Here is a 26,230-nt window from a genome sequence, read left to right on the forward strand (position 1 = left end):
AATATATTTTTCAAAGGACAGTAGCTACTGGTGACAAAATGAGGAATGTTGAGTTTGTTCTTTTCAGAATGGACATTCAGTTTTTTTTATATTAAATCTAAAAGGGTTTTACATATGTAATCATAATCATCAATCACATAATCATAATAAATACTACACAGCCTGTAAAAACATTTGTACAGTGTTTTCTGTGGCTCTGCAGTGAGCCTTGAAAATCAGCATGGGCTTCAGCACCCCAAATTTTTAACAGAATGCGTTGCACACTGGCCATTTGGAGATTGAAAGATGTGGTCATTTACCAGACGGAGCTCTAAAGAAAAATGATATTGAGTTACAGTATGGGAAGTGTGAGGACCAAATGTTGACCAAATGGAGTTTGACGCATACTAGGGACTAAAAGTCATGAGCTGCTCTCGACCTCTGCTGCTTCGATATGACTGCACACTCAATCCAGGCAGGTGCGCTTCTTTTCTTTATCCGTTTCTCGCAAATCCCCCAACTTTATGCTAGTGCGATATTACATCTACTGAGTAAAAGTCTGCATGTCCAGCTTGTTTTAAGTTATGAGCAAGGTGTATGAAGACATGAATTACAAATGGGGAAAAATATTAAAGGAATAGTTTTGGGAAATAACTTATTTACCCTCTTGCCAAGAGTTAAATTAGATTGATGCCACTCTCATAACTGTCCATTAAATATGAAGCTGAAGTCAGGAGACTGAGACTTTTAGCTTATTTCTTCGCCAGGAACAATTGTCACACAAGAAATTGTCCAATTCCCAGTAAAACCACAAATTGACTTTTTTTTAAACTTACGGTATAAGATATAATCTTTTAATTAGTGAGCTTTAGAGGTGCTGGTAGGCAGATTTTGTTACTTTTGGACAGAGCCAGACTAGCTGTTTTTTGTAACCGGCTGTAGCTTCATACTTAACGTACAGACATGAGAGTGGTATCGATCTCCTCATCTAACTCTTGGCAAATAAGCATATTTCCCAAAATGTTGAACTGTCCTTTTCATATTTGTTTCCCATTTGTAATTAATGTCTTCATACACCTTGCACCCTGCCTAAAACAAGCTGGACATGCAGACTTCTGCTTTTCTCCTCTTTTTGTTCTCACCTTTGTCCTGCTTCTGTTTACAACATGGAAACTGCATCTTCATTGATTAATGCCACATTTCACTCTCCTCATCTTCTATTTTGTATGTGGGTACCTATCAGCTTCATGACAGTCACAGTGCTCATCACCCACGCCAATAACGATTTTGGAAAAGCAAGATTTAATCCCTTATTGCTCCGTGGCGTGTACGGGTTGAGTATTTTACTCTTGACTAGAGGGCAACATAAATTTGGCTTGTTTTGTTGTTTTTGTTTTGTTTTTTTTTCAGACATGCATCAAAACATCAGACCTGTGCAACAAATGGTTCCAGTTATTTTCAGCATCTGTATAAATCCAATCAGAATCATGCCAATGGCAGATGGCGACATTCCCACATGCAGAGAAAATCCCATTTTGATGTCATCTTTTGAAGACAGATGAAAGGAAAGGTCAAAAGGTTACGATGCATCCTTCCAAATGGATTACTAACAGCTGTTGTCTGTTTCTAAAAAAACAAAACTCAGAAAACTTTGTCTATGTCCTGAGAGGCGGCATTTGTTAGCATAGTCTTTGAAAAAAATCCTGCACCTTTTCATTCACAATTGCGACAAATAAAGTGATTACATCTGAGTCCCATCGGGTCACAAAGTCTGATTTCCTGCTTCTGTGTACGTACAGAGTCAGACATGAGTTTGTGGATGTTGCTCTAAGCCAACAGCATCTGGCCCATTGTCTGCTTCTACGGCTGGCTGCCTGATTAGCTGCTACAGTATTGCAAAGCTAGGCAGAGAGAATTAGCTGTGTGTGTGTGTGTGAAAGAAAGAATGAGCAAGAGAGCATTTCTGAGTGAGTGTATGAGTGAGTGAGTGAGTGAATGAATGTGTTTGCCATGACAGAATGTATGTGTGTGTGTCTGCTACTGTGTATTTATGTGTGAGTGTGGGTGGGCGTATAAAATCAAGCTCCCGGGAGTCTGCAACTAAAATTATAAAAATTACACAATGCATCACAGATGGCAGGCTGGGTGCAGAATAAAACACACACACACACACACTTGGGAGGGATGCAATAAGTCCTCAGAGGTCTTGTATATGAATGCTTTGATCTAATGTGTCTGTATGTGTGTGTTCAATATATTGCCATTCATACTGTATTGGAATGACAATATATTGAACACACACATACAGGCACATCTTGCTTTTTCAACATCAGGCATCCAAGGAATGACTCACATGTGTACAGTACATGCACACACACACTTTGAACAAAATCACTGTAAGATTGTCCTCCAACTCTTTTGACTTCCTGTAGTTCAAAAACATATACACCATACATGATTGGAAAGGCTGGTAAGAGGCAGGTCACTGGTGTCAATATTTCACAGTTGCCACCATACTGTGTGACTGACACGGGTCAGCTTGATATCAAAGCAGCTGCCATGAGGCTGACACGAGGCTCACATGGATAAAGTGCACACAGTGAACTCCAGACTCGTATAGGAGGAAATACTGTATGTTTCATCAATGTTGAGGTGAACCCTGTCGGTCACCACTAGAGCTCGAAGGTCAGATATGGGGATGGTTAAAATCAGTATGTTGTTAATAAGGATATATATATATGCAAAATAACCTATGTAAAAACCATATTCCATTATTATTCATTAAATGACACCGAACATTTTTTATGAGCAAAACCAAAGCTTCAGTAAGTAGCTATAAATGGCTTATTCTAAGGTAATGAAAACACAACAATTCTTATTTTCAGGTTATTATACACTAATAAAAACATACTTATAAATCTTATATTCCATTTCTGCTAATAGCTCCTCCTAAATGTTACACACTGCACCTTTTAGCCAATATACTGTAGATGAGAAATCCTTACTGCACTGAAAAAATGGAAATTGGAACTACATTTGCATTACAACTGGGCAAGTCCATCTGCTGAGGAAAATCATGTGATACAATAGTTCAGAAAAGCTACTAAGTAGACCTTATGGTGAGGTTGTTTTTGTCAACTACAAGACATTTGTTTTTCTCAGATTAACTTAATTAAATTACAAGTGAATTTGAGTTTGCAAAAAGTCTAGAGGCTTGAAAAGCATCAACAGTAAAAATAGTGACTGATAAACTATCCAAACATGCAGTATGTTAAGATTACAGGCAAGCAAATATGCACATACAGCCGATATGTACAAAAAGTGATATGTACGATGTGCAGGAAACTGTCCAAACAGAGAGACATACAAACCCGTGATCATAGTTGTAATAATCTTGTGTGTAGTAGTCCTGGCCAGGGTCGATGCCAGATTCCATCGATAACTCCTGTTAGATTGACAGACTATTAGCACCTTATTAGCACCTTATTAGCAGCTTTCCATACATACACAGTGCACACAGATAAGAGATACACCTACTAGTACACCCACACAAAACTATCTGTACAAACACACACACACACTCATATATACATACTTATTTAAAACACATCCCTCATGAGAAATTGTACTTTTTCACTTCTGGTGACATTGTCTGCACTTACACTTACACAGACCCACACACTCAAGCAAAAACACACATGGGGAGTTAAGGGAGTATTCAGAAAAGAGAGACAGAGTACCTCTGGTCTGAGCAGAGAAGGTCTGAGAAGTTGTTGTGTCTGCCAGAGGGAAAGAAAAGCGGCGAAGGACAAGACATATGGAAAAAGTTAGGAGCTCTCCCCCAAAATGGTATAAATCAATACCTGATGTCCCTCATTCAATATCGCTAGAATGCAGATGATCCTGTCTGTGTATTTGTTTTCATTTGGTGCTGTCAATCAATTTTGTTGGAGCAGGTATTACCCAACAAAAAAGTCAGTTATGTGCAAATGGACTTTTTATACAATAGTAACACTTGTATTACCACCATTGTTGTGGTACATATTGAACAATGAACATCTGGTAAAAAAAAAAAAAGTCTTGCATGTCTATATACTGTTTTGGAATAAAGATATTAAAGTGTTAAATTAACAATATTCTTCATCTCCAACTTTTTGGAATTTAACAATTGGTTGACTTTATCAGTGTCTTATATGTTTTTACATTTTAATATGCGCCATCAATGGGCTGCAGAGGTTGTAAAATGATTTTTAGAAATGGGAGACAGTCAATTATGTAGATACAATAAATTGTAAATACAAGGCACTGATTACATGCTGCTCCATCTTGATTACATCAAACAGAAAAAATAGAGAGTAGAAAGGGCACCACTAAACATCAGAGGAAAAGAAGAAAAAGTGAATAACACATGCAGCTATATAGCGTGCACACAGAGAAAGACACCTACCTCATGTTGTCCGTATCCACGCCTGGAAGATCAAAGAGAGAAACAGAAAGACCTCTAACCAACATCACCAAGAAACCTGCCATTTAACATAATCCTCTCGATGTAGATGTGTCTTTAATACATGTTGGCACTTTGCTGTGCATTTTCCTTACTGCAGACGAAATGGGATGTTTCATTCAAGACCCAAATGAAAGTTGCCACTGGAAATCATATTTGCGGAATTTAACCCAGTTTCCAAGAAGAAAGCAAAAAGATGAGATGTGTATGAGTGTATGTATGGGAGTGTGTGTATTTTGAGAAAAATTGAGAGACTGGGAGGGCTATATAAGAGAGAAAGAGACTAAAGGACAAAACAAAATGAGGAAAATCAGAAACTACAGTATACCATTCCCGCACTGTCATTTACTGTTATTTTTGTTGTCTTATTCTGGTAAATATTCAGATTTTAGCTTCATAAATATTTAATATTCACATCTCATTTACAACTCAAATGAGCTCATTCTATTGACAAAACCGTAGATGGGATATGTCAATATTAGCCACAACAATAATAAAACCATTTTTCAATTAGGATGTAATTTGTGACTAGTTTAATAGGTGGGATGTTTTATTCATGAGTACAGGGCTATTTATTATCAGGATCGGGAAAGATACACACAAAACATGCATTTATAATGTAAAATCTGTGCATGTAAACATACTGTTTAGCATAAATCCAATACTGCACTGGTACATACTCCCAACTTCAACAAACAGTCAACAGATGTCAGTTCAAGTTTAATAGCACTTAGCAATCAAAAGAACCCTGAGCAATGTGGTGAAAGGTTGACCAGCTGGTCAGCATGCAAAGATTTCCCCAAACCTTCACTTCTGCGAGGTACTCTCTGCTGACTCCAATCAAACTTTTGTGCTGCCTTTTTTGTAAAGGCAGGGATCTGACATTTGTCTGCTTCCATTTAAACTGTTTGGTCTCCTGATTAACCTTTCTTTCAGGTTTAGAAACAGACATTTTGGTGTCAGATGCATAAAATATTCAAGATTTCTGCTCTGGTTTTGAAGCCTTGATAGAAAATGAAATTATTACTATAAATGAAAAGGTTGGGGGAACATTTAAATGTGAGAAATATCTTTTGAAGGGCGGATGTAACGATAAATTCTTAACATATTGGTGTGTGTGTGTGTGTGGGGGAGGCTTGAAAAAGTCTTGCAGGCCAGAGCTTACCAATTACCAATGAGCTTGGGAGATCAATGTTTTTAGAGCTGATAATCCTAAAAGAATATCATTACGGTTTTCTATTGAGAGTTTAAGCATCCACCATTGAGGTAGGATAAGTTTCACAGGCAGAGGTGTGGTAACGTAATCATTATCGGAGCATCTCCAAAATTGCATTCCTATTAATTTCAGCTGTTATCAGTAATTTTTATGGACTGCATGCTCCTACAACAGACAAGATTTCAGTACGCTTTGAATAACCAGTAAAATATTCTAACAGTGGTCCCCAGTAAATTGAAATTCTTTATAAACATTTGACCATTTTTTGAGAGACAAGAGCCTGGCTGATTTTTCCCTGAAGGCACTCAGAGAACCTTTGCCTATGTTCTGTTCAGCTCAAGTCCAGCCCATAATTACTCTTGGCTTAGTTTGACATCAAGTGAAGACAAAATCAAATAAGTCCAAAGAAGATGCTCTCAAGTACTTATCAGAGGGGCATAATTATGTCAGCTAAGCTGTCTGCAGGAGGCTGTAGCCTATATACATGAACTTATGGCAATGTGTAGCCTGTTATTATGGTATCTTTACTGTTACATTTTAATAATTATATTCACATTACATGATGCGTGGAAACGTTTTACTCTGACAACGAAGTGTAAGTCACATCGTCAACTTCCAGTGTATTACAGTTACTTTATAAACATTGTCCTAACAAATTATGGAATAGGAATACACTTTTTTGCTTTCTTGCTAAGAGTTAGATGAGAAGATCAATATCACTATTATGTCTGTAGTAGTGTTGTCCAAAATATCGATATTTTGATAAATATCGATACTGAAATATCTGAACGGTACCAATACTAATTTCCCGAAGTATCGATACTAGCCGCACTTTCACTTCTCTCCAAAGGCGCGTTGACAACCACCACACGCGCACTCGCACTCGTCTCATTCGCTCTGGTTAGCAAAAGTGAAGTGAATGGAAAGATGGCGAGTGCAACGCCCGCGCGACCGGCTTTGGTTGATAAGGAACACAGCAGGAGTGCTATCTGGAAATATTTTGCATATGAGGCAAATGAACATGGAAAGCCGAAGGACACAAGCAAGCCAATATGCAAGAGATGCTACAGTGCTAACAAAAGGCGCTAACACCACTAATATAGCAAAGCACCTGAGAGACCGACACCCGGATCTGTATAAAGAATTTCTCGAGGTTGGTATTATTATTATACATTACTGACACTCTATCCTCCAATTTGATACTGTTAAAAGCTTTGACACAATCTGTATTGTTAAAAGCACTATATAAATAAAGGTGACTTGACGACTTCATGTCGATCCAGTGAGCACTGTTTTCGCGTGTGATGCACGCACGTTTGCGTTTAAATCTGTTCATCAAATAACGTTAATGTATTAACCAGCTTTTATGACCGATGAGCAATGCATTTGTTACAATATATTTTAATCTTTGATAACAGTAGGTATTAGGTAATAAAAATATAACGGATCATGTTAGCTCTGGTCCAATGAAAAAATATTAACAAATAGAACTTTGGATTTTAATTAGTACATGTATTAGTGAATGTTAGTTTAAATCAACTTTTAACTTTGATTAACAAATGTTTTGTAAGTATTTTTCATTGATTATTCATGTTAACAAATATCTATTACCATTAACCTAAGTTCTTAGATTAGTTCATTCAGTTCATTTTAAAAGTGTGGTCAAAAACTGCAGCAACAGATTCCATTTAATTATTTTGTTTACTAATTTGATACTTGATGCATAAGATTGCACTGATTTTGTTTTTGCTTGAAGTTTAAGTATCTTTTATTGACATTGTGATTTGATTTTACTTGGAAATACAAAAGATTGCACTTTTTTTTTTTACTTGCACTTTATTGGTTTTTGAATGTAATGCAATCTGAGAGGCTTTTGAACAAGTGCACTACCTCAGGACAGTTTTGTTAATGTAAAATATATGTTCTAGACTTGTTATATTTAGCTTTAAATAAAAAAATAACCCCTTAATATTGTGGCAGTTTTTTTCTCCGTGGTATCGAAAATGGTATCAAATATCGATATTTTTCAAGGTATCGTATCGAAGTTAGAAATTCTAGTATCGTGACAACACTAGTCTGTAGGGCAAGTATAGAGCTAGAGCCAGCAGGCGGTTAGCTTAGTAGCATAAAGATTGGAATCAGGGGGAAACAGCTAGCCTGGCTCTATCCAAAGGTAAAAAACAAAACCCTACAAGCATCTCTTAAGTTTAGTAATGAACATGTTATGACCTGTTTGTTTTACCAGTACAAAAACTGAAATGTAAAAAATGACAGCGGCAAACTGTTTCTCCCATTGCTTCCACTCTTTATGCTAAGCTAAGCTAATTATCCACTGGCTCTACATAGCTTCATATTTCCTGTACAGACAAGAGTGGCATCAAACTTATCCAACTCTTGTCAAGAAAGTGATTAAGCCTTTTTCCCAAAATGCCAAACTATTCCTTTAAGATCATATCCTCCAGCCTGACATTTAATAAACTTTGGGAAAACAAAAAACACAATTCATTTCACTACATATCAGACTGGGTCCACCCAGCAGCCAAGTTGATGATAGTATGAACAAATAAGCTTGATACTGTTTACAGTACTGTGAAATTAAGACTTACGGTTCTGGGGGAAAAAACTGCAAACAAAGACAGTAAGACAAAGAGAGAAACAAGAACTGAGAGAGACGGTGACATGGAGTAAGACACAAAAAAACTTTTAAAAATGAAGGAAAAACAACGGCAAAAAGCCAAAGGGAAAAATACAAAGAAATAAATAGCAAAACAAGAAAAACTGCCAAAAACCTCTCTGTCCATGCGTCTTAACTATGTTGCCGGCAGGATGTATTGTCATGTGAAACCAAGGTAATGAGCTGGTCAAATGAAGATGTATCACAGACAACAAATGGTGACTTTCAGAGGACACAAAAGATTCTCCTTTCTGTTATTAGAATGCAAACACATGCAAATTGTTAAACCACTTTAGCATTTCATCAAATAAATTCAGGCGAGAATATAATTGTGCCTTTTAAACACATGCACACAGACACACACTTCAAGGAGAAATGGTGGCCTTTCATTCAGTATCAAAATGCAGTTTTGAATGAATGAGAGTGCTTCAAACAGACAAGATTATCTGGTTAAGTAAAGGTGTGGAAGGAAGGATGTGTAGATGTATTGACAGACATATCTCTGGATGAATAGAAAAGGTTGAATGGGTGAGTGAATGGAGGGATAAATGGATGAACACAGATGAAAAGGTTGTTTTGGGGTGATCTACAGGTTAGAATGAAATAGCCCTTTTCAACATCACTGTGTGTGTTTCTCGGTGTGTGAAGATAAGTCCATCTCTGTGTCCTTGTTGCTCTGAGAGACACATTATTAGGTCCTCTGGAGACAAAAACACACAAACAGCTATCTGATCTCCATCATTCACTCACTCTTACACTCTCTCTTTCTCACACGCACGCACACACACACACATCTGACATGATTAAATCTTGACATGATTGTCTTTGTGTCCTCCCCACCTAGACTCGCAGTGTGTATGAGAAACAGAAAGACAGGGGAGAAATATTATTAGCTCTTAAAGAACAGACTCAGACTTCAACACCCAATAACACATTCTTCTTCTCTCTTTTCTATTTTCTTCCTACATTTTGTCTCTCACTTCTCTCATAGAGCTACAGTAGCTCCCTCGCCACTTTGCACTGTCACTCCACTCATTTGTTACTTCTTTTTTCTCCTACCTGTTTCACTCTCTCTGCCTATTTCAGCCATTTCTCTCTCCACAACCCTTTCGCTCTCATTTTGTGTACATTCTCTCATTGTGGTTGCATGTTAAATAGAAAATGACAAACAATAACCAGGTCTCTTCACATTCACAGAATAAACCTGTTTGAAGGAGGGTAAACCATCAGTAAGTCAAGAAGGTGCTCCTTTGTATTGTAAATGTGGTGAGAGACCAGGACCATTGCAGACAAACAGCCATGTTCCAGCTTCAAACTGCTTTATATTTATACAGCACCTATGTGTATATACTGTATATATATATATATATATATATATATATATATATATACATATACATACATATATATATATACTGTATATATATACATATATATATACTGTATATATATATATATATATATATATATATATATATATATATATATATATATATTAAACTTAATTTGGTATTTCTAAGGTTAAAATTCCTTTCCTAAACCTACACTGAGCAGATTTACAACATATCACAACAAAACTCCCACAACCTTTTGTTACGTTTTTATAGATATTTAGTTCATACTCATAGCAGCTTGACATATAAGCCAGTGATAGAACAATTGTGGTGGTTAAATGCAACTTGGGTCTTATTTTTTGAGATTTGGCCATCATTTCTATTGGTTTAAGTAACACTCACCAAAGTGAGATCTGGGAACCCAGCGCCATCACTAAACCAAACACTAAAACGAAGTCGATTAGACAGGTTGTAAACAGTACTTAGAGTCTACAGCTATGCTAGCGGCTCTGTGAGGCTGACATGGTGCTTTGAGCTAAACTGCTGTTACATCCGCATTCTAACATGCTCACAGAGACAATGCTAACATGTTGATATTTAGCAGATTTAATGTTTACCATGTTCACTATCACAGTTTAACATGTTAGCATGCTAACAACTGCTAATTAGCACTAAACACAAAATACAGCTAAGGATGACGGAAATGTCATTAGTTTTGCAGAAATGTGGTCATAAAGTATTTGACAAATTAAATTTTTTACCTGATTATGACGTTATGAAGTTATTACAGTTCTTTCTGTGGGGATAATGGATGTGTGTACCAAATTTCATGGCAAACCATCCAGTAGTTGAGACATTTCACTCAAAACCACAAACAAGTCAAAAGTTTAGCCATATTATCTAAATTACTTTATTTAGAAGTCAAACTGAAAGTAAGCACACTCGAAATGTTGATAATAATCCATCTTTGCACAGAAAAACCACAGAAATACAGTAGGTCATAGCCAGCCTGTAAATCTCATGGCTACTTGCTGCTTCAATGACCACATTTCCCATGATAATCTTTGTTGTAGTGAGGATCAAACCTGTGACTTTACAATTATGCGACAGCCACTCTCTTGCTACGTCTTGTATCTGTGTTTCTCATTTCAGCTTCAATTAAATGCGGTCTGCTTTCCTGAATGTTGTAAACAATACATATTCCCAACGATGTCAAAAGATGTCTGTTCTCTAGCAAAAGCACATAAAAAGAACTGAAAGAGTGAAAACACAATCTGTCTGTGAGATACACTGAGTGTTTGCAATGACATGCAGCACACTGAGGATGAAAGCTAATCTTAACATAAAACATTTCCAACTCAGTCAGCTGAAACAGTAGCACTGCCTGCAACCTGTTTAATGCAGCTCTGTGTTTGTGTGTGTACACGTTCACACTCCTGTTTATGCCCAAGCTCTTGTGTATATGTGTGTTTGTCTGTGTTAATGCTTTACGTATATGGATCAAGCCTTTTATAAATTCACATCTTAACAACACAAGGTTTATAGCTTGATCATGATATTGTGTATGTAAGAAGAGAAACACATTGCTGAACAATTGCAAAGCCTTGTGTGTATGTCTAAACCAGCTCAGTCTGTCCTAACATAACAGCTTTATAGATTCCACTGGAAAAAACATCCATCAAGATAAGTGTGTGTGTGTGTGTGTTTGGCATCTGACAGTATAAATCCTCTCATAATGTCATCACTTGACAACCACAGATCAGGGTTTGTTTTATTTGGCTGTACATCATGATTTGATCCAATTGCTGAAATATGATCATCAGTGGCATGCTGGTCTTGTGGGACAGATTCTGTCACTTCATGATGGCAATATGCATCTGGAGACAACTTGTTGAAACTGTGTTAGCGGATGGCAGTGAAATCCGCTGCTGACAGAGCTATATCCACAGGCTTTGGTTCCAGTAGAATAAGTAAAACAACTTGTGATGCTTGCAAGTACATTTTTGAGATTTTTAAAGTAATGTCAGCGCTTCAAAGGCTGCCACATCTTTCCATATCTGGTTAATTGAACGGACATGTCATTCCTTTTGCTGTATAACAGCTACAGGTATTTCATCAAAGGAAAAGAATGGACCTGACATATCTTACAAGTAGTTACAGATGACATTCCTGAATCACCTTTTAATCTCTCTCAGTAGAGAGTCTGATCTTTTTGCAAAAATAATTATTTTAATTTAATCATGTATTAGATGGGGGGAAAATGTATATCACAGAGAAACAGGCAAAACTCAACATACATGAAAGTGAAATATGCTTTGTAGAGGTCTGCCTGTACATTTATAAGATTTGGTCTGAGAAGGCAGAAATCTACGTCAAAACATGTAGCAAATTTTATAGTGCCACCTGATCTGGAATATTATTCTTTTTCTGCCATTTTTTACTTTTAAATGATGCTGGCAAATATTTTGCAAAGACTTCTGATGCAAGAAATTGCCATGCATGGAACAGCAATGTTACTTTACTGTATTTTTTGTTATGTAATTTAAAAAGTAGACATCTTCAAATGTGTAAATCCAGTGATTAATTTAATTTTGATCTGATGTGGCTAAGTGACCTTCATAAAACACAGTATCTCATATCTGAGGTGAGTAATCTGAGTTATTTCCTTATTAATATGCTACAAATATAGAAGGCTGTGTACAAGACTCCCTCTGCATACTTTTCTGGCACAATTCCATCAAGAGAAAACAACTGCACATATGCCGTCATTGTCAATATGCTACACTTTGCACATGCCCATAGCACTGCTGCTTCACTTCTGCTCCTCCCTGAGGCATTTTTGGGGGAAAAAAGTGCTGTAAAGATGCAGGACAAATACACGTGATCAGAGTTTCTATCTTGGTTACTGTATCACCAGCGCTAATGTTAAAGTGACACAAGACTGGGGACTATTTAGCACTAACTAGGATTAGTTACTACAGTAGTTAGCAGTATAGGTTAATATGAGGGGCCATTTCGAAATGGTTACTGTTCCAGCATTACTTTTTAAAGTGATCTCAACTTTTTGTCAAATAAAAATTGTCTTGGATACTCTTAGTTAGCCCCATGTATTTTATTGAGAAAAATGTCTCATGTTCATGGCCTTTTTGAATTTTTCATAGTAATAATTTCCCAAAGTACCCACACAAGGATTTTAACGAAGGAAACCTTGGGTAAAAGAAACAACAGAACCGTCTAGAAAAAGTTAATAAAAATTTTGCACATAGTGAATAACAATTTCACTCAACATAAATGTTTTAGACATTTTTTTTTACTGTAGCTATGCACCTACCTTTGTATTAACATTTGTCTCCTTGAAAAGACAAACATTCACATGACCTTGTGGAACATTAAAAGACAATGGAGGACCATTGTGGATACACAGACAATGTAGGTCCAGAAGTAAAGGAAAAAGATGCAATTAAGTAAAGACATACATGAAAATGAGAGTTATTAGAGGACAGACTGAGAACAAAAGAAAGACTGTCTGCAAACCTTTTAAGAATCAATATGGGGAACTAGAGAAAAATCAGTGTTATAAAAAATGAATACAAACTTTCAACTAAATGAGTATTTGACAGAAACGGAGCAGACACAGAAAGACAAAACATAACGACCATGTCTGTGTTTACAATTTGGAGCAAGTTAGTTCATTTTCAACACATGTTGATGCCCTTAAGTAATGATATGAAAAGATCAACCCTGTCTTCTAGAAATTACATACAACATATAAAACTAATTTGCAACAGCAAATACATTTTGAAGGAAGCGTAATCCTGCCAGGATTCATGTGGAAATGTTGTTCATTAACTTATCTGGTGTAAAAGTCAAAAATGTTGATAATGTACTGAATGTATCAGTAAAATGTTTATTGACAACGTATTTCATTTGTTTTCCACCAATATATCTGAACTTCTAGTACGATATCCGCTGGAAGTGACTACCACATTATCAAACTTTTTTATGGTTGTGTTTAGGCTCTGGCAGCACTTGGTTAAGGTTAGGGAAAGATCATGGTTTTGGTATAAAACAGAAATCCATCCATCCATCCAGGGTTGAGAAAGATACATTACTTGTGCATTGACTCAAATTAATAACAAAGATGGGAAGATGTTTGAAGACAGCAACCTTTTGATAGGAACATTATGTAATTGTACAGAGAAAAGAATATGTGTTACAGCACTAGGTAACTACATTACACTGAATACTGATGAAATGGAGAGTAAAAACAAAATGTGACTCATGATCATGTCACTGGTTGTAGCCCTATAACTCTGAAATACTGTAGCCAAACTACCCATGCTAAGAAAATACAAAAAATCCATGTCCAGCAAAGTTCAATCCATGTTGACAGGTTTAACATTGTTCTCTCCTCCCCAGTTTGATTTTCGTTTTCTCACTACATCTAGAATCAACTAGTTTAGATGTCCAGAGGGTGTGTGTTAAAGCCACCCCAAAGGGTAATTATCTACTCACAACAGCAAGTGTCCCCAAGAAACAATCATGTGTCTTTGATTGATCATAATTTGCTGTTGATAAAAATGTCAATTACTTGGCATGGATGTAAAATGGTAATGATAGTAGTCAAGCTGAAAGTTAACCATAAGACATTCTGCCACTTCTAATCATTTGATTTCACTGCTCCCATCTGTGGCTATTTAAGCCACTTTTACTCGGTGTTAATTAAAACACAAGTCCTAGAAATGTTGTTTGTGGGGAAACTAAAATAATGGCAGAGGCAGATAATTAGTTGGCCCTCCAAACAACTATGTTGGCATTGGGGTGGAAAGCAGTCTTTTGAATTCCTCGTAGGTTCACTGAAATGGGGACACAAATAAAAAATGGACTTAACCTCTTAACCTGATTATCATTTCCTCCTCATCCTTCACCAATCCTTCTCTCTTCTCGTAATAGTCAAAGAGAAATAGTCTAGAATACAGTAAGAGAATGGAAGCCCTTTCCAGCTATTACATGACTGAATTTATTAGGGCTATGCAAGATGTGACCTTTCTTGCTGTTTCACCTTCTGCCCTTCTCTTTTTCTGTTCGCAACAAGTACCATCATTTAAGAGGAGAAACATTTTTCTTCTACCCATAGAGTTTATATTAGGACTAGTTCTTTTTATTTCTTTTCTTATATAGAAAACAGGAAGTCATATTGGAAGAGCACAGCCGTAGCAAGGTAAAAATCACTAAATCATCACAGCATCCCACTGAGCTATTTTGAGCATCAGTCCCTTGAGAGCTCCACGGCAACTACACAACAATGTTAAGAAATTCCCCTCTGTGTACTTTCCATATCATAAAGGCAAAGGCTAGAGCATTGTAGACTGAGAGGGGAATCGTTTCTCAAGCTCTTCCACGATGGAGTTCATGTTTGGGTTGGGCTGAATCTGTGGAGGTGGAGGATCCTCTCCTCCTCCTTCAGCTCCTTCTCTCCCTCCATCTCCTCCCTCCCCTCCTCCTCCTTCTGCTCCTAATGCATCCAAGGAGTCAAGAGAATCAAGAGAATCCATGGATTGGCTCTTCATGACCTTTTTGAGTGGGATTTGTTTCTGATCTATCTGACTGAACATGTTGGCCACTGACTTCTCAATGTCCGCAATGTTTTGGATGTTCTTTAAAATTCCTTTCAGCTCTTTTCGGGGAGGTTCGGGCTCCACGGGAAGGGGTGGTGGCGGCGGCCGGAGGGACACGGGCCGTAGGGCTGGCGCCTCCGAGAGTGATGGGAGGACAAAGGTGGATGGATGCAGGAGAGAGGGTGACAAAGGGGGAGGGAGAGGTGGAGGCGGGGAGGTGGAGGTGGAGGAGGTGGGGAGGAGGAGGAGTCTGCTTTTCTGAATGATTGGCGTGAGATGAAGCAGGAGGGAGAGGAGGAGGGGAGGAAGGGTGGTGTGGAGGAGGAGATGAAGGAGGGGGAGGAGCAGATGTGGGAGGTGGAGGTGGTGGGGATGGAGGTGGTGGTGGAGGAGGAGTTGATGGAGGATCAGGGATAACCTCTAAATGGACCTGAAGTCTTTCTTCCCCACTCTGATTACCTGTTAAATTTGCCCCAAAGCGCCGCAGCACAGGAGGAGTTGGCTTGTGACTTGGTGGAGGGGTCCCTCCATCACTCAGGGTGACAATTATACTCGGGGTACCCTCTTTAACCAGAGTAGTTGGGACACTGTGGGTAGGGGTGTGCTTGTGATGCTGAGGAGATTCCGGAAAAACAGAAAGTAGGATATCAGGCGACAAAGATCCTCGTGAATCTCTGTTTTGCCTTTGCTTCATTTCCTGGAGCGCCTGTTGCTCAAACTGTCTGGCTTGTTCTTTCACTGTCAGCTTGGGTTCCAGACTTGGGCTTCCCATTAAGTCTGAATCCAACCCACGGTCAAATCCTGAATCCAGACCAGCATCTTTACTCTCCTTGAATTCTGCCTTTAGAAGCTCGAGCTCCCACTGCACTGGATCCATAACTACTTGTCGTCTCAAAGCGTCATACATCTCTCTTCGATGTAATCTTGATGGGAGAGTCCAGCTGTGTCCACCCCCAGATCCCCATCCACTGTCACTGCCACTGTACCCACCGAATCGCACCTCTCCTCCAGGGGAGCTGAGCCTCAGCCAGGCCTCTCGAAGGCCTTTCCTGGAAGGGGAGAAATTCCCAAGAAGGTCTCTTCTCCTCTGGCTTCTTCCAAGAGTCTCTGGGCTACTCAAAGTGCCGTCCTCATGGTAGATGGGATTTTTGATAGTCAGGGGGTTTTCATCAGAGAGAAAGGTGATGTTGGACTCAGACTTGGGCAGGTTGTTGAGCACCCCTCCATTAGCAATGCACTGACGATGCGCAGCGATCGCTCGTGTGGCAAAATCTGAGATCAGACGTTGGCGATCGCTTTCATCCAAACTGCCACCACTCCCACCGCCACTGTGGTTTGACCGGCTGGTACATGGATGGAAGAAAAAATGAGAAAAAAAAGATGGAATGAAGGGAGATATAATAGAATTACAGATAAAATATGAGGGAGAAGAGGGTATAGTGAATTGGAAAGATGTAATTATATAAATCAAAGCTAAATGAAATGGAAGTGGGAGATTGGGTCTGAATAAAATTTAAATGAAAGAGCAGTAATGCCCAGAATGGTTAAATAAAATGTTTTATAGAGGCGAGTGACAACAGAAGGATACATAAAGGATGGTAGAAAGACAGATGAAACAACAGAACATATGCTAGAGCTGTTGTTTGATAAATTAAATGAAAAGAGACTTCACATTAAGAGATGAATGAGGAAAGGAATGAGTAGAAATGGAGGAGGGATCTGAGGAGGATGGATCTAGTGCATCACAACTATAAACAATGCCAGATCTTTTGGGGCAGGGATAGACAACTGTGTGTGATGGAGTTATAAAAGTATGCAGATTGAAGAAAAGACTGATTATATCCTCCTATCTGGTTGAAAGTGCATTATTCTGTGAAATCTCTGGTGTAGTTTGTGACTTTATTGAAACTCTACAGACTCTTGATACATGGCTGCCTACTTCTATGCTGAGGCAACCAATTCAACTTTACCAGAGTCCTAATTCATCACTGATCATCCCGAAGCACAACCAATGTTCACCAACACAACTTTGCTCTCTGATCTACCAAAGTACAACTTACCCTGTACCTAAAACAAGAGCAACCACTGACAAGCACTGACACAAACACAAAACTAAAGCAAAAAAACTGTCACAGCATAGTATCAAACTAGTCACAGATGTGAAGCAATTTTCAGCATCCTACTCACTTTTGTCTGTCAGTCATGGATAAAGGCGGATGGATGAGAACAAGAAAAGATGGACAGATGAATGCATCGGTCAACATGAGAACAGGAAAAGTAGAGTGATGAAATGATAAAGAATTATGTTAAAATGTTCAAAGTTGTGAAAGGAAATAGCTAGTGGAAAAGCTGTATACAGTATGACATAGTAAAAAAAATCAGAGGAAATAAGTAGGGGAACACTGGAATGCGATTTGTTTGCTGCCATATGACAAAATGTCTTTAGGATTTATTTGTCCGGGAAAGGTTAGATTAGCAAAAATCCAGTCATGCTGCATTGCACTGCACTTGTATGATACACATACACATTCCACATTCTTACATACAGTATATTAGTTGATCAGTTATATAAAGAGCAAAACTCAATTGTCAACATCCATGTATCCATTTTGGAAAACCCATTAAAAAATTAAGAGACTGCAGGGTGTAGAAATTTTTTAATTAAAGAATAATTTAATCTTGTTTAGAAATGTTCATCAGATCATGTTTTAAGTAATTAGAAACGCATATTATACATATCTAGTTATTAACTCAGCACAAGTGATGTGTTGCATTGCTAAATAACATGACTTTTAATTTAACTTTTTAAAAACATGCTTCATTTAATGTGCTGTTAATAATAAATAAAAGAACACTTCATTTCTCATAGGTAATTGAAAACCGACATTAAAAACCAAGCCTTTCAAGAAAACAGCCAAAAGTAATTAAAAGAAAAAAAATGCCTCGAAAATCAGTCTACTGAGCAGTTTGATAATGGATCTTAATTATGAATGTGCAAACTTTTGCACTTTGCCAGGTTTTACACTCTTTAGGGATTATTTAGTCCCTACAAGATTGCAATGATACAGAACATACACACACACACACACACACACACACACACACACGTATTACACAAGAAATCCCAAACTGCTTACTTTGCAAACACACACACACACACACACACACACACACACACACACACACACACACACACACACACACACACACACACACACAGAAGACCTTTCCCACCACAATTAAACATGCTCTGCAGCTTATCAATAGAATTAATTATCGCCCAGGGTGGTCTTTATAAATTACGGGCTACAATTATTTCAATTATCTCATATCCAAGTTCATTTCCGCACACATATTTCAGAGAATCGTTTGGGCTGGTTAGTCTCACACACACTCACACACACAAAGTTGGAAATCCCTTGCTGTCATTTGGAGATAGTTTCTACCATCTTGCATATGAATTGCTCTCATGTTAATGAGAGTGGGGAGGCATATCAAGGACAGACAGGAAACCGGTGATGCATGTAATGCTGATAAGAGTTCCTCTCAACTTCTTCTTAATGCTCCAGTAAAGAATTAGAAAGGAACTACATGTGTATTTCCTTCAGTGAGTGTGTGTGTGTGTGGTTGTAAAAACTTTCAGATAAAAGTTAACACAGTGTCTCCACATACAGTCACTATTAGACTCTTGTTTAACCAAATCAACAAGTATCAAACCAGCAGAAATTGGCAAGAGGATAAATTAAACAAAATTAGCTAGAAGACAAAAACAACAAATTATTTGTAAAGCAAGCATTCAATAAACTCATATTGGAATCTGCTGCAAAGGCTGATCAAGAAAAAAGGTAATTCTCAGAAGATACATTTGGAGGACTTTTTTTTTTACCACGTTATTGAAAGCCACCAATCGATGAAAATGAGCTGAAAGTGAACTAGAGAGGCTGCACTCAAAGTGAATGTTGTTCTGTGGGCAGATTGTTGACCTTCATTCAGTGAGGACATTGGTATGCATTACAACAGGGAAACTGACAAGGAAAGAGCTGGATGTCGCTGGACTCTGAAGATAAAATTGCAGGGTTTATCTACGACTGTTAATGTATTCAAAAATCAGAGCTCTGTTTGGTGTTAGTTTGATGTGGGGTTACAAGGCCCTGCTTGATTAATCCAAGACTGTGTCGTCTTAACATAATGTCGGTTTCTTTGGCCATTGCAAAATGTGAAATGAAGGAAAGAAAATGTCTCTAGACTACAAAAAGGTTTTGAGGCCACATTCACAACAGTCTGGGGCTAAATTAAGAGACATTTTAACTCAGCCGATAAATCCTTGCAAAGGCTCCCAGCTTAGGAGTGATTTGGGAAAATTTAACCAAGCAACTTAAGTGCAGTGAATCAACAAGTTTTATTCCGGTGTGGGGGTGTGTTAGAGTTGCTGTCACTGGTCGATCAGACAAAATCTTTTGAACTGCATTTCCCAAGTGTGTTGCATGACATAGCACAGGTGTCAACTGTTTGGTCCCATCATAAGGTGTGGGATTCTCTTGTGTCCAACATTTGCCCAGATGAAGGTCTAGATATCAAAAGCTTGGCTTTTTTATTAAGTAAATTGTATTCAAACTGCATTAGACCTGAGCCTTTAGAGCCTTTTTTCCTTCTTTCTGGTCCTCTTGCACCTTAGCATTTGGTTGTGAGTGCGGTCACTGGTCCTGTCCCAACTTGTTCAATATTTGTGATATTTTACACACAACTGAGATTTCTTCTTAGTAGATGTTAGCTTACTTATTATTTATGCTTATTTTCCCATTATTTCCAGTTACTTTGTGTTATTTTTATCAGTGCCTTCTCATTTTTAATGCATGAAAGAGGTGAAATTGGGAAAATATGGGACTTGTGCTTAACCTTACACCTGTGAATAATAGCTTTGTTCTGTAGGGAACCAAAGATACAAGTATATTTGCGTAAGTATTTTCCTTAGTGATAGTTAAAATGGAGGGAGATGTAATGTTATGGGACTGACTGCATGTGTGGATACCGCAAAGCTCTCAAAGCAGGAAAAGGCAAACTGCCAAAGGCTGAAGTTTAACAGCCATAGAAATGTGAGCTAATGCCTCTGCTTTGGCTCATCAATGCAAATGCCACTTTCACACTTCACTTACATGGCGTTGTCACCCAGCTCTTCATACAGGTTGTTGGCAGTGCCTCCCCCAGGTTTGCCTGTTGGCAGTGCCATCTGAATACGGGCTGTTTTGGCACACTCTGCCTGGCGTCTGGACACAGCAGAGAGGAAACACAGAGTCAGTTATCTAAAGTTAGAGTAAAATCCCAACCTTAGAAAGTAGAAACACAGTCATAATCAGCAAGAGGGCTTTATAACTTCTTTCTTTGTCCAAAACGTCTCAGTTCAAGGCTTTTAACTGCCTCCACATCCATCTGTATCTGTGTCCTTAAGCAAGTCCTCTTGTCAGCTACTCCTATTTATTTATGTATGTTTTAACAATATGCAATTTTAACACTATGCATATATTTCACATTGTACAATATAGGTACATTTTAATACAGTAAAATATATCTGTCAATGTATTTGTGTATGTAGTTTTTAGTTATACTAGTCTTTCTGCCATTCCACCATCTGAAAAATCTTAATGGCTATGGAATGAATTACAATGAAATGCTGTACAGATATTTATGCTTCCCAGAGGATAGAGCCTACTGACTTTGGTGATCCCCTGACCTTTTCTCTCTAGCACCACAATGAGGTTGACATTTTTGTTTTTTAGTGAAATGTCTCAACAACCGTTGGATGGATTACCATGAAAATGTGTACACATCCCCCTCAGGATTAATTGTAATCACTTAGGTGATCCCTTTTTTCAGTTTATCCAATGATTTGGTTTGTCACCAAATACCTGCAAAACTAATGACATTCCCATCAGTCTCACTTGTACTTGTGTTTATTGCTAATTAGCAAATGCTAGCATGCCAACACACTAAACTAAGATGGTGAACATGGTAAGCATTATACCTTCTAAACATCAGCATTGTCATTAGCTGCGTTTACATGGACCCTAATATTCCACTAATAATTGGAATAATATCCCAGTCAGAATAAAAATGCCTCATGTAACCACCTCAGTCGGAAGAGACTAGCTAGATCCGGCCCAATCAGAAGGAATTTTCAATCGGGTTGAGAGGGGTGGTGTAAACCTTTGATAATCCGTTCTATAGGAAAATATTTGCGCCTAATAACCATGTAAACGCTTAATCCGATTGTTTCTCTCTGGTTGGAATAAATATATTCTTTCTGTGCATGTTTGCCCCACGTGGGGGTAACTTTAGTTAGGTGACGTGAACAAGTTTCAGGGAGGGACAGAAAACATAGCGGTAGCAAAACAAAACTGGTCTGTGGCTGATACAACTTTTGTTGTTGACCGTGCTGCATTCACATGGATTCAGGTAGACAGTACATGGCAGATGGACAACACCTTCTGGATGGAAAAACAAACAGTCCGACGGACTGGCAGGACGGCAAAACGAAACACGCATGAAAATATGTTGCTATGGTGATGTCGGCTACATAAAGTTAATAGTTAGCCAGATAGCTCGCTAAGCTAATATAGCATAACTCACTTTTCATATTGCCTAAATGGTATTGCACCCAGCTCTGTGCTGATCACCTAATTTTCCCGTCTCGTCCACTAAAATAATGTCAGGTTTGCCGTCTACCATCTGCCTGAATACATGTGAATGCAGCAAGTCTTGAAACAGAAATAGAACAGCAGAACTTCTTCTTCTGTTGTATTTCTGGCAGATTAGAGGCTTCAGAGCGGGCAGAACCACTTTTCCGCATATCAAAAAAGTTATATTCTGATTAAATGCTTTGGGATCACTTTATTTTGCATCCATGTAAACAGTTCAGCTGGAATCTCTAATCAGAATGATTTCAGTTGGGTTGAAGTAATATTGTCCATGTAACCGCAGCTACTGTGAGCATGTTTCCAGTATTAACATTTAGCATGGCTGCAGGCTCCTAGTCTTTAGTCAGTGGTATACTGATTGTTTGTGTCCCTCTTTCTTGGCTTAAAACACTGAATATAAAATTGTGATTCATGGACAAATTGTTTAATGTGCCTCTCTACGTAATTTAAAGAATATTAAAGCAAGACTACTGGTATGTAACATATTTGTTAAACAGTGTCCATTGAGGCCATGTTGAATTTCCCTTCATTTTCCAAGTTTCTCTAGAATCAGTTGCTTTCATTATCATTACAAAGGACCTGACAGAGCTCATGGAATTGTATCACAAGCTTGAAACAACAAACATCAATTTCCTGGTACGGCGCGTTAACTTCATGTTTTACTTACTTATGTATGTCCCAAACCACTGAAACGTTAATCTGTGACATGCTAAAATGTAGTGTAATGGTAACACAAATACAGAAGAGTCATAAAGTCTGCAAATTGACTCAGTAATGTGAGTTACACAGCAAAATATAGCAAATGTTTGCTAACATTAGCCACTGTAAGCTACTGGATATACCAGACCAAATAAGGCTTTAGCAGCAAAACCAAAGGAATCGGGGTAGGGTGCGTTTGATTACTTATGAATTTAACTTTTCATTTGTAAAAGGAAAATTATGTTATTTCTTCTCTTATGCAGTCTCAGTTTACATAACCAAATGGCATTGGTTTTCTTGTCCAGTCAACATAATTGTGACCTGGACACACACACACACACACACACACACACACACACACACACAATAAAACCATCAGTCTTGGACATTTACTGATTCCATTTTCTTCAGGATTCATTTGTCTGATTGTCCACTGTCCTTTCTGTTTCACTGCCCTTCCTGAGCTCATCCATTTTATTGTAAAATGAAAGTCAACAGATTAATCACAATGAAAGGTGTTTAAGACAGCCATGACATTAATACTTTAGCATGGGAATATGAAAGCAGTACTCACTCTTTGAATCTGTAGGCGAAGACAAAGCAGACGAGAGACAAGGAAAGAGAGAGAAAGATTAGAGATTATTTGAACCATAAATCACACAGTTCCTCTTGTGAGCAAGGTTTACTTATTGTAATTTACAAGCAAGTTGGACAATTGGTCTTCATTATAGTCATTTAGCAACAGAGACTAGTGATTATTATGCTGATGATTACTACTCTGTTTTTCTTTTTTCAAATCTCCTCTCCTCTCCTCAGTCTGTTATTTGTCTCTCTTTCTCAGCAGGATGAGTAGCTCGCTCCAAAATGCACTGATCCAGTTTAAATGTGTGTGTGCTTGTTTATGTGTGTTTGGGAGACGGATGAAATTAATAGCCTTTCACAGTGGTTAGCTAAACAAACTATTAGAATTGGCACTGTGGGACAGGCTGCCATGCTGAATCATCTAGGGAAGTGACTGGCCCAGGTGATAAAATGATAAATAGTGCAAAAGGACGTCCTGTGGGAGCGACTGCCAACTTTGTCTATTTTTCTGATTGTCTGCATTTTCTTAAAAGAAATTCATACATTTTCTAAATGGCTTCTTATCTTTGTTAGCATTCCTATTCAAAGTCAAATCCTCCTTTTTTTTAGACCGACTTGTTTTGAGGATCTAAATTCATATATTATAATTTAGTAGCACCAAATTGATGTTGAAGTAGATGGTTTCACTTCAAGCAGACCTTACTGTGAGCAGTTTCATTCATTCAGTCTAAGTTGTCCGATTGTCTGATTTAAGTGCCATTTCTATTCCAAAACTGTATAAAATACTACAAATACAGTAATTTATACTTACTGTCTGTAGGTGATAATGACAATCAGTATGGCGGGGACACAGCAGATGATGATAATAACTGCCAGAGCCAACAGCGCCCCCTCTGTGTAGCCTACAGTCTGCACAGCTTTCTTTACACTGGTCACCACTTCAGGGGTTCGGATCTCCAGAATCCGTCCACCAGGAGGGAGGAAGGGCTGGAACTCTTTATTGATGTCCAAGAGTTTACCATCAAGAAACCTTGGGATCAGAAACACAATGATGTAACTGAGACCATGTGAATTTGGCAATATACACTACACATTAACCTCCATTACTCAGTGCAAGTGGTGCCATCATCAAACAGGTGTTAATGCGTGGTGGTGAAGATTCTCTGCTAGCTAGATGTCAAATCGTTATCCAAGCAGCAAACTGATCACTAAGTCAGCCAGTTTCATACTAAAATCACACAAACACATGCCCACTCACTTACTGGCAAATCTGTTCAGTAGTTTTCTATCTGTTTGTATTTCCTAACTCACCCTCAAAGTGAGGACTGACAAAACTTAGTAAGAACTTTTCTTCTTGTTTGAGTAAACTGCCAGAAACTACAAGATTGACTTCAACAAAATATCTGAAAACTTGTGTGAATGGCAACAGTCCAAAAAAATAATTGAGGCCAGTTAATTTAGGAATTACTTAATTACGATGTAATTCAGGTTAGTTCCTGTCCTGCCAATTTTATGATATAAAGCTTTTGGAGAGCTGCCATTTTACTTTTCATGAATTTGCTGGCAAAGTTCTTACTTGTAGAGCTCCTGTCTAGATACAGCTCTATTTGTCAGAGGATCGATAGCATAAATCATGAGGTCCGACTTGGTATAGTCTTCCTGCTCCATGCCATCACCATGACGATGGGGCCCGATGGTTTCCACGACAACCTTTGCTCCCGGTATCTGTTCCTGGACGTAGCGTTCCAAAATGCTGAGGATGAAAAATAATGGACTTTGATTGATGAAATCACACTATTTTAACTCCTTCAGGGTACCAACATGACTGACACACACACACACACACACACACACACACACACACACACACACACACACACACACACACACACACACACACACACACACATTAATGTACGCATATACAGAAATACATTTCTGTGGACTCAAGCATGTACTTCCAAACATGCAAAGACAAAGCCACACACACCAAATAGAGACAAAACCACACACACATTTTTTTCATCCTGTCAGCTAGGCAGACTCGTGCTGTGCAATATTGATTATTGTCCCCCCAGAAACACCTGCTCACAGCAGGAATGGTCCTTCTTAGGTGTGTGTGTGTGTGTGTGTGTGTGTGTGTGAGAGAGAGAGAGAGGGAGAAAGAGAGTGAGGCAAAGTGAAAAGATGGTAAGGGCTTTAAAACATCATTATCAAGTAATGTGTGTAAGGCAAAAGAAAGTAGCAACCTGACTGAGCTGTAGTATAGTGTTTGTCTGTTGGTGCAGAAAGGCCCACTGGGGGTGAGTACATGGCAGAAATATCATATCATATAATGAAGAATGCAATTTGTGTTTAGTATTAACATCTTGCCTTTCTTCAAATGAATGAAAATGTATTTGGGGGACTGTGGAGGGAGATATTACTTGAATCAAGCAAATTCCTCAAACAAGCTGAGCTGCATTGGAGCAAAGTCAGAGTATCTCACATTTAAGCTGCCACTGTGGCGCTGATAAGGTCATGTTTTCAGGGCTCGAGCCCCAAATGTTTTGAGCGTAGCAAGGGATATTTTAAATAATGTGTGTTGGCTTCAAGAGACAGAAGGTGGGGGAGAATAGCAAAGAAGCCAACCTGCGGCATAGGTAAGAATAACAGGTGACAAAAATCAGCATTGTGGGAATTTATCCTAAAAAACATTCCTGGGAAAATATGTCCTCATATTTACATACAAGGATCTGGGCTAAACCGTGGATGTCTTAGTGTCCTTAATTTCAATACCAAAAAAAGATAAAAAAACAATATAAAGATATAAAGTGAACTACATCTGTAACCACGGCTTTGTCTATTTTTTATTATATTAACAGAGATATTGTTTGCTCTATAACTGTGGTCTTCCTGTGGCAGTCTGATGTCTGTCCATGTTACTGTCCCA

At 38.2% G+C, this 26,230-nt stretch overlaps 1 protein-coding gene across 5 annotated transcripts in view; it reads right to left on the reverse strand.

Annotated features, from left to right (window-relative positions):
* LOC122867308 (protocadherin-15-like) overlaps positions 1-26,230 on the reverse strand; it is a 176,968-nt gene that overhangs the window by 8,761 nt on the left and 141,977 nt on the right. For 4 of the 5 annotated variants that reach the window (XR_006375892.1, XR_006375891.1, XM_044177952.1 and 1 more), the window contains 7 exons: positions 24,875-25,051; positions 24,110-24,328; positions 23,291-23,299; positions 20,479-20,589; positions 4,427-4,448; positions 3,720-3,758; positions 3,351-3,424 (listed from right to left, as the gene is read on the reverse strand). Coding sequence is in view for 2 of the 5 variants with exons in the window: in XM_044177952.1 (XP_044033887.1) it covers positions 3,351-3,424; positions 3,720-3,758; positions 4,427-4,448; positions 20,479-20,589; positions 23,291-23,299; positions 24,110-24,328; positions 24,875-25,051 (651 nt within the window). In the remaining 3 variants the exon portion in view is untranslated. The remainder of the gene's footprint in view (positions 1-3,350; positions 3,425-3,719; positions 3,759-4,426; positions 4,449-20,478; positions 20,590-23,290; positions 23,300-24,109; positions 24,329-24,874; positions 25,052-26,230) is intronic. The other variant, XR_006375893.1, reaches the window with a different exon arrangement.

Source organism: Siniperca chuatsi, linkage group LG20, assembly GCF_020085105.1.
Source record: "Siniperca chuatsi isolate FFG_IHB_CAS linkage group LG20, ASM2008510v1, whole genome shotgun sequence".
Classification (NCBI taxonomy): Eukaryota; Metazoa; Chordata; class Actinopteri; order Centrarchiformes; family Sinipercidae; genus Siniperca; species Siniperca chuatsi.